General features: G+C 25.8%; 1 protein-coding gene across 6 annotated transcripts in view; it reads right to left on the bottom strand.

The window, feature by feature from the left end:
• LOC142239297 (uncharacterized) overlaps positions 1–12900 on the bottom strand; it is a 351852-nt gene that overhangs the window by 41825 nt on the left and 297127 nt on the right. The window contains exon 1 of one of the 6 annotated variants that reach the window (XM_075311087.1): positions 6710–7299. The exons of the other annotated variants lie outside the window; for them this stretch is intronic. Within the exon in view, the coding sequence (XP_075167202.1) occupies positions 6710–6712 (3 nt within the window). The 5' untranslated portion in view covers positions 6713–7299. Of the gene's footprint in view, positions 1–6709; positions 7300–12900 lie in introns of those variants that run through there. 6 annotated transcript variants of the gene reach the window in all.

Raw genomic sequence — 12900 nt, 5'->3', positions numbered from 1 at the left:
GGAGGTCAAATCTGGGGATAGGTTTATATGGGGCCTATATATACACAGTCTTACACAAGTTTACATACGGCTTAAGAAATTGTATTTTCTTTAATTATTAAAATATAATACAATATGCATATATATGCTTTAGATTTTGTAAATTAATTTGAAAAACAAAGTATTTGTCCATTTTCAAGAAGATGTTTTTAGTCTGGATTATAAACAACAACAAGAAACATGTTTAGTTATAAGGTAAAAACCTCAAGGGTATGTAAACTTATGTGAGACTGTGTAATTATGGACCAATATCGACCAATTTTTGCATGGTTGTTAGAGACCTACTACTAACACCATGTACCAAATTTCAGCCGGATCGGATGAAAATTGTTTCTTTTAGAGGCTCTGCAAGCCAAATCGGGGGATCGGTTTATATGGGGGCTATATATAACTATGAACCGATTTGGACCAATTTTTGCATGGTTGTTAGAGATCATATGCTGACGCCATGTACCAAATTTCAGCCGGATCGGATGAAATTTGCTTCTCTTAGAGGCTCGGCAAGCGAAATCGGGGGATCGGTTTATATGGGGGCTATATATAATTATGGACCGATGTAGACCAATTTTTGCATGGTTGTTAGAGATCATATGCTGACACTATGTACCTAATTTCGTCCGGATCGGATGAAATTTGCTTCTCATAGAGGCTCCGCAAGTTAAATTTGGGGATCGGTTTATATGGGGGCTATATATAATTATGGACCGATGCGGACCAATTTTTGCATGGTTGTTAGAGACCATATACCAACACCATGTACCAAATTTCAGCCGGATCGGATGAAAATTGTTTCTTTTAGAGGCTCTGCAAGCCAAATCGGGGGATCGGTTTATATGGGGGCTATATATAATTATGAACCGATTTGGACCAATTTTTGCATGGTTGTTAGAGATCATATGCTAACGCCATGTACCAAATTTCAGCCGGATCGGATGAAATTTGCTTCTCTTAGAGGCTCGGCAAGCGAAATCGGGGGATCGGTTTATATGGGGCCTATATATAATTATGAACCGATGTAGACCAATTTTTGCATGGTTGTTAGAGATCATATGCTGACACTATGTTCCTAATTTCGTCCAGATCCGATGAAATTTGCTTCTCATAGAGGCTCCGCAAGTTACATTTGGGGATCGGTTTATATGGGGGCTTCTCTTAGAGGCTCGGCAAGCGGATCGGTTTATATGGGGGCTAAATATAATTATGGACCGATGTGGACCAATTTTTGCATGGTTGTTAGAGACTATATACTAACACCATGTACAAAATTTCAGCCGGATCGGATGAAATTTGCTTCTCTTAGAGGATCGGCAAGCCAAATTTGGGGGTCCGTTTATATGGGGGCTATACGTAAAAGTGGACCGATATGGCCCATTTGCAATACCATCCGACCTACATCAATAACAACTACTTGTGCCAAGTTTCAAGTCGATAGCTTGTTTCGTTCGGAAGTTTGCGTGATTTCAACAGACGGACGGACGGACATGCTCAGATCGACTCAGAATTTCACCACGACCCAGAATATATATATATATATATATATATATATATATATATATATATATATATATATATATATATATATATATATATACTTTATGGGGTCTTAGAGCAATATTTCGATGTGTTACAAACGGAATGACAAAGTTAATATACCCCCCATCCTATGGTGGAGGGTATAAAAAGCAACAACATAACCAACCAAACAATAGCTCAATCTCAAACTAGAGTCACAACTGTAGTTGCAAATTTCTCAGGTTATTCTTTGATCATATGAAAACATTGAGATGATTTGTCATATAAGAAAAAATTTTCTACAGAAATACAATTTTGACAAAGTTTTCTATAGAAATAAAATTTTGACACAATTTTCTATAGAAATAAAATTTTGACAAAATTTTCTATAGAAATAAAATTTTGACAAAATTTTCTATAGAAATAAAATTTTGACGAAATTTTCTATAGAAATAAATTTTTACAAAATTTTCTATTGAAATTTTGACAAAATTTTCTATAGAAATAAAATTTTGACAAAATTTTCTAAAGAAATAAAATTCTGACAAAATTTTCTAAAGAAATAAAATTTTGACAAAATTTTCTATAGAAATAAAATGTTGACAAAATTTTCTATAGAAACACAATTTTGACAAAATTATCTATATAAAATAAATAAAACCAAAATTTTTTTTCATACTAATCACAAAAATGAGATCAAGTACTTCAAAATAATATTTTTAAATTTGGTAAATTTTTGGTACAAGTTTCGTCATATTTTGGTAGATTATTTTTAGCACGAGTGGCAACCGTGGTCTAGAACCCAAGAAGTCAAATCGGGAGATCGCTCTATATATACCAAAATGTGGATCGATACCTCCCATATTCGGCTTTCTTATTAATGGACTTAATATGCCACTAGATTTTGATATGCAAGCAAATTGGATAAAAAATGTAATGTCTAGGCATCGGGAAATTGGTCTTTATGAGCGAAATACAAAAACAAGGACCTATACCTCTAGATTTCCAAGATCAGTCAAATCGATAAAAATTTCCATTTCTAGAAGTCCAGGAAATCAAATCAGGAGATCGGGTTATATGGGGGCTATACCGCAACATGGACTTGTTTATGAGCCTAAAATACCTTTGGATTTTAATCTAAAATACTTCTAGATTTTAATCGGATAAATACAAACGTTCAAGACCCCAAATCGGGAGGTCGGTTAGCATGGGGTTATATCAAAATTTATACCGATCTAGATCTTGACCTGCCTGCAGGCAAAAGACGAGTTTATGCAAATTTTTAGTACAATAGCTTCATTATTGAAGACTGTAGCGTGATTACAACAGACAAATAGACAGACAGATGGACATGGTTAGATGGTCTTAATTTTACAACATTTAAATAATAAATGTTGTGATTTTCTCCGACTCCAGGTTTCCACCAAGCAGATCAGATGTAAATAATCATAAGGGGGTGATCCGGCGGTGAGACTACTAAGCCTCATCGTTTGATGTCAGAGTCTAACACATTTATGTCGACAGGTAGTGTTGAAAGTTCAGTTCATTGCCCAGTAATCTGTGGGATTCACAAGGAGAAGTATAAAACGATCATAGACATGTTCGGGTGATTGTAATGAGAATCAAGGATTCGAGTTTTCAGTTTTTTATTTCAAAAATGTAAAAATTTATTTTCTCTAAGATGCCATCAACTCTGAATAGAATAAAAACTCGCATATTTGGCTATAGAAAATGTAATTTGTCGATTTAACCCATTCATTGTATACAAAAAAATCGATTTGTCAAATATGAAGATTACAACCAGACCACTTTGACATTTTTGACAAAATTATAGATTTATGGAAAAGTCAATTTTCGGCTTTTACTATGTTCGTATTTTTCACCAAAACACTAAATTAAAAGTACAAAAATCTATATGAAGACGATTATATTTTTATAAAGTCTTGTGAAATAATGAATGGAAAAGATCTAAGGAATTGATTGTGAACCATTTTATATTTATAATTTAATTAATTTAAAAACGTAACCGTGAAAACAAGATGGTTTTCGGCTTGAAAACTGAACATAGCACTCAGCTTTATATCGCATTCTGGTCCTAGACATAATTTCTAGTCTAATGGTAAATATGTATATGGTATTAATGTTTTTATCAAAATTTTAATTCTATAGAAAATTTTGTCAACATTTTAGTTCTATAGAAAAATTTGTCAAAATTTTATTCCTATTAAAAATTTTATGAAAATTTTAGTTCTAAAGAAAATTGTGACAAAATTTTATTCCTATTAACATTATTGACAACATTTTATTTATATCGAAAAATTTGTCAAAATTTTATTTCTATAGAAAATTTTGTCAAAATTTTATTTATATAGAAAATTTTGTCAAAGTTTTATTTCTATAGAAAATTTTATCAAAATTTTATTTATATAGAAAATTTTGTCAACATTTTATTTATATAGAAAATTTTGTCAAAATTTTATTTCTATAGAAAATTTAATCAACATTTTATTTCTAAAGAAAATTTTGTCAAAATTTTATTTATATAGAAAATTTTGTCAAAATTTTATTTATATAAAAAAATTGGTCAAAGTTTTATTTCTATAGAAAATTTTATCAAAATTTTATTTATATAGAAAATTTTGTCAACATTTTATTTATATAGAAAATTTTGTCAAAATTTTATTTCTATAGAAAATTTTATCAACATTTTATTTCTAAAGAAAATTTTGTCAAAATTTTATTTATATAGAAAATTTTGTCAAAGTTTTATTTTAATTAAATTTTTTTTCAAAATTTTATTTCTATAGAAAATTTTGTCAAAATTTTATTTCTATAGAAAATTTCGTCAAAATTTTATTTCTATAGAAAATTTTGTTAAAATTTTATTTCTATAAAATTTTTTTCAAAATTTTATTTCTATAGAAAATTTTGTCAATATTTTATTTCTACAGAAAATGTTGTCAACATTTTAGTTCCATAGAAAATTGTGACAAAATTTTATTCCTATTAAAATTTTTGGCAAAATGTTATTCCTATGGAAAATTTTGACAAAATTTTATTTCTATAGAAAATTTCGTCAAAATTTTATTTCTATAGAAAATTTTGTCAAAATTTTATTTCTATAGAAAATTTTGTCAAAATTTTATTTCTATAGAAAATTTTGTCAAAATTTAATTTTTTAGAAAATTTTGCCAAAATTTTATTTCTATAGAAAATTTTGTCAAAATTTTATTTCTATAGAAAATTTTGTCAAAATTTTATTTCTATAGAAAATTTCGTCAAAATTTTATTTCTATAGAAAATTTTGTCAAAATTTTATTTCTATAGAGAATTTTGTCAAAGTTCTATTTCAATTAATTTTTTTTTTTCAAAATTTTATTTCTATAGAAAATTTTGTCAAAATTTTGTTTCTATAGAAAATTTCGTCAAAATTTTGTTTCTTTAGAAAATTTTGTCAAAATTTTATTTCTATAGAACATTTTGTCAAAATTTTATTTCTATAGAAAATTTTGTCAAAATTTTACTTCTATAGAAAATTTCGTCAACATTTTATTTCTATAGAAAATTTTGTCAACATTTTATTTCTATAGAAAACTTTGTCAAAATTTTATTTCTATAGAAAATTTGATCAAAATTTCATTTCTATAGAAAATTTTGCCAAAATTTAATTTTTTAGAAAATTTTGCCAAAATTTTATTTCTATAGAAAATTTTGTCAAAATTGTATTTCTATAGAAAATTTTGTCAAAATTTTATTTCTATAGAAAATTTCGTCAAAATTTTATTTCTATAGAAAATTTTGTCAAAATTTTATTTCTATAGAGAATTTTGTCAAAGTTCTATTTCAATTAATTTTTTTTTTTCAAAATTTTATTTCTATAGAAAATTTTGTCAAAATTTTGTTTCTATAGAAAATTTCGTCAAAATTTTGTTTCTTTAGAAAATTTTGTCAAAATTTTATTTCTATAGAAAATTTTGTCGAAATTTTATTTCTATAGAACATTTTGTCAAAATTTTATTTCTATAGAACATTTTGTCAAAATTTTATTTCTATAGAAAATTTTGTCAAAATTTTACTTCTATAGAAAATTTCGTCAACATTTTATTTCTATAGAAAATTTTGTCAACATTTTATTTCTATAGAAAATTTTGTCAAAATTTTATTTCTATAGAAAATTTGGTCAAAATTTCATTTCTATAGAAAATTTTGTCAAAATTTTATTTCTATAGAAAATGTCGTCAAAATTTTATTTCTGTAGAAAATTTTTTTAACATTTTATTTCTATAGAAAATTTTGTCAAAAATTTATTTCTATAGAAAATTTCGTCAAAATTTTATTTATATAGAAAATTTTGTCAAAATTTTATTTCTATAAAAATTTTTTTCAAAATTTTATTTCTATAGAAAATTTTGTCAATATTTTATTTCTACAGAAAATGTTGTCAACATTTTAGTTCCATAGAAAATTGTGACAAAATTTTATTCCTATTAAAATTTTTGGCAAAATGTTATTCCTATGGAAAATTTTGACAAAATTTTATTTCTATAGAAACATGTTATTTGGAGAGGAACATTTTAAGAATTCTACCAAAACATGAGGAATTCTACCGACGATCGTTCTTAGTAAAATTTGGTATGCAATCTGTGGTGATGCGACATAAGAAATATTAAAATTTTAACAAAATGAAATTTTCTATGAAAATCAAATTTTAACAAAGTAAAAATTTCCGTGAAAATGTAAAAAAATATTTTTTTATGAAAGTAAAAAAAAACAACTAAATTTTTTATGAAAATTTTATTTAAAAAAACCAAAAATTTTATGGGTGTTATATAGAAATATACAAACCAAAGCAAATCAAATATTCAACAGACTATGTAAACTAGGACCTGCCCAAAAGTATGGTCCCTTTTTTGCTTCATTGTTCATAAGCACCTGTTTCATTATGGCCATAGGGAAAATTCAATGGGTTCAAGGTTAAAAACACCACCTGAGTGCAATCGACCAACAACGAATTACTCGTAAAATGCTTTCCATTTCAAATTCACATTCGCATATGCAATCATAAAAAAAATATCGCCAGACAAAGACGTCTGAGTTGTTCAATCATTTTATTTTTATTTTTTTTCATTTTGTATAGAAAAGCAAAAACACAACTCACCATTCTTTAGCGCCACTCAATGGAAGGGGATTTCGTATAAATTATTTCCAACTATATTTCCTTTAAATGAATGGAAGGGAAGGCCGGCAACACCCCGTCGCCCAGACAGGCAAACGAGTGTGTTGAAAAAAAAAATAGCGTATGGTAGCCGCAAGTTTAGTTCAAAACGAAAAATTTCCGTCTGGAAAATCAAACTCACAATATTTTTTTCTATGCATTCACACAAAGAAAGAAAGGTTTTCTTTCTGTACTCCTTTACTCTATCGACTACCACTTTCTTTTTTTGCGGCTCCTAACCAGTGAAGCAAAACGAACGTATAGAATCTTGTACCCACTCCTATGGACGTAGCGTCGTCTAATACAAAATCACAGTGTGATAAAACTTGGAAAATCATAAGTCATAAACATTTCACTAACGATGGCATTGCAGGATATTCACAACACCCACTTTTACTCCTTTTTGGTAGTGGACGCGGTGGCGGTCATTGAATTAATTTTTTAAATACACAACCACTATGCCAGACGTATCGTAGACATTAGCGGCCAACGACGAGACACATTAAAAAACACACACAACAACAGACGACAACATTCGCGGACCAATCTACCATGAGATGAGGTATTCCAAAGAGCCGGTAATGAACTGAAGAACTATTGAACCAAACACACCAGAAACCCCCCATTCATGTTTTCTGTATGTTTTTTTTTGTTGTTTTCTATTAAAGACTGAAAGAGAAATGTATGACATTTCTCTCTTACAAACTGAGAGTATGAGACAAACCACCCTGAGTAATGTAACGGTAAGGAATTGACAGCATCGTATTGTAACAACAACAACAATAATCCTTCAAATACCGGAAACCAAAGAACATGCCACATATTTATCCTGTTCCCCAAACAAAAACAAAACAAAGGACATACTCAATATATTGCCGGTCATGTAAAAGGACAATGACAGTATTTTCTCTTTCTCTGTTAGAGGGCAATGGCACAAGGAATATTTGGAAATGAAATGCATGCAGGACTTGTGAATGGTTGTGAAACTCCCAACAAAAGAGAAAGAGTGCATTTAAGAGATTTCCTTTTTTTTAGTGAAAGTGTGAAGAGCAAAAGAGAAAAATTACATAGGAAAAAATGTTTTTTTTTTGTTTTTAAAATTTTCAATGATAATCCAATTTAATAAAAAAATGCATTACAATTTTTTTTAATTTTTATACAAATCTCTCTATTTTTTCAAAGAATTATGTTTTTTATTATGAATAGTAAAACGAAATCCATTTCCAATAGATGGCGTTAGATCTGTATCTCCTACACGGTTGACACTCGTACATCAAATAGTCTTACCAAAAATCTACCAAATTAAAAAGTCTTGTTTTGAAGATTTTTATCGAAATTTTGTGGTTATTAAGAAAATAAAATGTTTTTTTTTTTTGAAATAAATATTTTATTTTAGACTTTGACGAAAATTTTTTAAAGATATTGAATATATTTTCTCATTTTGTCAAAATTTTATTTCTAGAGTAAATTTTGACAAAATTTTATTTCTATAGAAAATTTTGTCAAAATTTTATTTCTAGAGTACATATATAGAAAAATTTATTTCTATAGAAAATTTTGTGTAAAATTTTATTTCTATACAAAATTTTGTCAAAATTTCAATACTATAGAAAATTTTGCCACAATTTTATTTCTATAGAAAAATTTCTCAAAATTTTATTACTAAGAAAAGTTTGCCAAAATTTTATTTTTTTCGAAAAATTTATTTCTATAGAAAATTTTGTCAAAATTTTATTTCTATAGAAAAATTTGCCACAACTTTATTCTATAGAAAATTTTGTCAACATTTTATTACTATAGAAAATTTTGTCAAAATGTTATTTATATAGAAAATTTTGTCAAAATTTTATTTCTATAGAATTTTTTTCAAAATTTTATTTCCATAGAAAATTTTGTCAAAATTTTAATACTATAGAAAATTCTGTTACAATTTTATTTCTATAGAAAAATTTGTCAAAATTTTATTACTATAGAAAATGTTGTTAAAATTTTATTTCTATAGAAAAATTTTATTTCTGTAGAAAATTGTGTCAAAATTTTATTTCTATAGCAAACTTTGTCACAATATTATTTCTATAGAAAATTTTGTCAAAACTTTATTTCTAGAGTAAATTTTTACAAAATTTTATTTCTATAGGAAATTTTGATAAAATTTTATTTCTATCGAAAATTTTGTTAAAATGTTATTACTATAGAAAATTTTGTCAAAATTTGAGTTCTATGTTTTATTTGATAGAAAATATGTTTTATTTCTATAGAAAATGTTGTAAAAATTGTTTTTCTATAAGAAATTTGCACAACTTTTTTTTTTGGAAAATTTTGTCAAAATTTTATTTCTATAGAACATTTTGTCACAACTTTATTTCTATAGAAAATTTTGTCAAAATTTTATTACTATAGAAAATTTTGGCAAAATTTTATTTCTATAGAAAATTTTGTCAAAATTGTATTTCTATAGACAATTTGGTCAAAATTTTATTTCTATAAAAATTTTAATACTATAGAAAATTCTGTCACAATTTAATTTCTATAGAAAAATTTGTCAAAATTTTATTACTATAGAAAATGTTGTCAAAATTTTATTTCTATAGAAAAATTTATTTCTATAGAAAATTTTGTCAAAATATTATTTCTAGAGTAAATTTTTACAAAATTTTATTTCAATAGGAAATTTTGATAAAATTTTATTTCCATAGAAAAATTTATTTCCATAGAAAATTTTGTCAAAATTTTAGAAAACCAGACAGCGAAGTAACAAGACATCGGATAAAATCCTTGAAAACGGTCTGACGAAGTCAACCGCAATATCGGAAAATAAAAAACTAGAAACCAACAATTTCGAGTTTAATTTATAGACCTACAGCCGAGATTATGAGATAAAAATCATAAAAATTTTATTTCTATAGAAAATTTTGTCACAAGTTTATTTTTATAGAATTGTTTTCAAAATTTTATTTCCATAGAAAATTTTTTCAAAATTTTATTTTCATAGAAAATTTTGTCAACATTTTAATACTATAGATAATTCCGTCACAATTTTATTTCTATAGATAAATTTGTCAAAATTTTATTTCTATAGAAAATGTTTTTAACATTTTATTTCTATAGAAGAATTTATTTCTATAGAAAATTTTGATAAAAATATATTTCTTTAGAAAATTTTGTCAAAACGGTATTACTATAGAAAATTTTGTCACAATTTTATTTCTATAGAAAATTTTGTCAAAATTTTATTTCTATACAAAATTTTGTCAAAATTTCAATACTATAGAAAATTTTGTCACAATTTTATTTCTATAGAAAAATTTGTCAAAATTTCATTACTAAGAAAATTTTGTCAAAATTTTATTTCTATAGAAAATTTTGTCAAAATTTTATTTTTATAGAAAATTTTGTCCCAATTTTATTTCTATAGAAAATTTTGTCAAAATTTTATTTCCATAGAAAATGTTGTCAAAACTTTATTTCTACAGAAAATTTTGTCAAAATTTTATTTCTATAGAAAATGTTGTCAAAATTTTATTTCTACAGAAAATTTTGTCAAAAGTTTATTTCTATAGAAAATGTTGTCAAAAATTTATTTCTATAGAAAATTTTGTCAAAATTTTTTTTTCTATAGAAAATTTGTCAAGACTTTATTTTAATAGAAAATTTTGTCAAAATATTAATACTATAGAAAATTTTGTCACAATTTTATTTCTATAGAAAATTTTGTCAAAATTTGTCAACATTTTATTTCTATGGAAAATTTTGTCAAAATTTTATTTCTATAGAAAATTTTGTCAAAATTTTATTTCTATAAAATTTTTTCAAAATTTTAATACTATAGAAAATTCTGTCACAATTTAATTTCTATAGAAAAATTTGTCAAAATTTTATTACCATAGAAAATGTTGTCAAAATTTTATTTCTATAGAAAAAAATATTTCTATAGTAAATTTTGTCAAAATTTTATTTCTATAGAAAATTTTGTCAAAATTTTATTTCTAGAGTAATTTTTTACAAAATTTTATTTCAATAGAAAATTTTGATAAAATTTTATTTCCATAGAAAAATTTATTTCCATAGAAAATTTTGTCAAAATTTTATTTCTACAGATAATTTTGTCACAATTTTATTTCTATAGAAAATGTTGTCACAATTTAATTTCTATAGAAAATTTTGTCAAAATTTGTCAACATTTTATTTCTATGGAAAATTTTGTCAAAATTTTATTTCTGTAGAAAATGTTGTCACAATTTTATTTCTATAGAAAATCTTGTCAACATTGTATATCTATAGATTTTTTTTTCAAAATTTTATTTCCATAGAAAAATTTATTTCTACAGAAAATTTTGTAAAAATTTTATTTCTATAGAGAAAATGTTGTCAAAATTTTATTTCTATAGAGAAAATGTTGTCAAAATTTTATTTCTATAGAGAAAATGTTGTCAAAGTTTTATTACTATAGAAAATTTTGCCACAATTTTATTTCTATAGAAAAGTTTGTCAAAATTTTATTTTTATAGAAAATTTTGTCAAAACTGTATTTTATAAATAACTTTGCAGGGAGCCACCGTGGTGCAATGGTTAGCATGCCCGCCTTGCATACACAAGGTCGTGGGATCGATTCCTGCTACGACCGAACACCAAAAAGTTTTTCAGCGGTGGATTATCCCACCTCAGTAATGCTGGTGACATTTCTGAGGGCTTCAAAGCTTCTCTAAGTGGTTTCACAGCAATGTGGAACGCCGTTCGGACTCGGCTATAAAAAGGAGGTCCCTTATCATTGAGCTTAACATGGAATCGGGCAGCACTCAGTGATAAGAGAGAAGTTCACCAATGTGGTATCACAATGGACTGAATAGTCTAAGTGAGCCTGATACATCGGGCTGCCACATAACCTAACCTAACCTAACCTAATAAATTTGCACAATTTATTTTTCTATAGAAAATTTTGTCAAATTTTTATTTCTATAGAAAATTTAGTTAAAAAGTTTTATTTCTATAGGAAATTTGCACATTTTTTTATATAGAAAATTTTGTAAAAATTTTATTTCTATAGAAAATTTTGTTAAAAATTTTATTTCTATAGAAAATTTTGTCTAAATTCACGGATGAAAAAGACTGTTTTTCATATGTTTGGCTATAAACATTATATGTTTGGAACACAAATTTTTAAACACAATATTTTTGAGTGCAAGCATATAATGTTCATAAACTAGCATAACATGTTTGGGACATATATGTTAATATGTTAGAACATATTATGTTTGGGACATAAAATGTTTGTAAATATAATATGCTTGGATGCAAACATATATTAATTTAGAAATAGCCTATAAACATATATGTGTTTAGTAGCTTGGAGCGCTATTTAACAGGGAGCGATATTGAATTAAGTTGGTGGTTGTTGCTTGTTATTACAAAATTAACATTTTATTTTTCCTTGGGCAATTGATCAGCTACTTCTTTGATCCTTACAAACTGTGTGGTCCGCTGTTCGAATCCCCGTCCGGCAAAAGGTAAAATTAAAATAAATAAAAAAATCATACAATTGAATAATTTCTTCTACAATGTTTGTATTACAGAAAAAGGTGCTAAGAACTAAAAAATCTCGTGGAAGTGAGAAAGATGTGGAGGAATATACAATTGGGCAGAAACAAAATTTTGAGCATTCAGGTCGAAAACATATGTTGTTAGCACCTATATTACCTGTTTAATTTCATAATTCATTATGATTGTAAATATATAAATAAAATTTTGAGCACAATATTGTTTGGGAGAATTTTTTTAAGCATATAATATTTTTGGGTGCAAAATGCTTCCAAACATATTATATGTTCACATAATAACATATTGTTTTTTGGAAGACAACATTATTGAATTTGGATGCAAAAATACAAAATGTTTGGAAATTGACTACCCAAACATATATTGTTTAGACCAATATGCTTTCAAACATATTATATATTGGAAGAGATCAAACATATAAATGTTTGGGCAATAGCCAAAAATGCATATGCTTGAAGCAAAATATGTTTGGGAGTATATGTTACAGAAGCGATTTTTTGTGAGCGTGTTGTATTTCTATAGAAAATGTTGTCTAAATTTTATTTCTATAGAAAAAATTAATATATGAAAAAATAAATAAA

The sequence above is a fragment of the Haematobia irritans genome, chromosome 5, assembly GCF_050003625.1.
Source record: "Haematobia irritans isolate KBUSLIRL chromosome 5, ASM5000362v1, whole genome shotgun sequence".
Classification (NCBI taxonomy): Eukaryota; Metazoa; Arthropoda; class Insecta; order Diptera; family Muscidae; genus Haematobia; species Haematobia irritans.
Note: the sequence above shows the minus strand (reverse complement) of the source record. Positions and strands in the feature narration are given on the sequence as shown.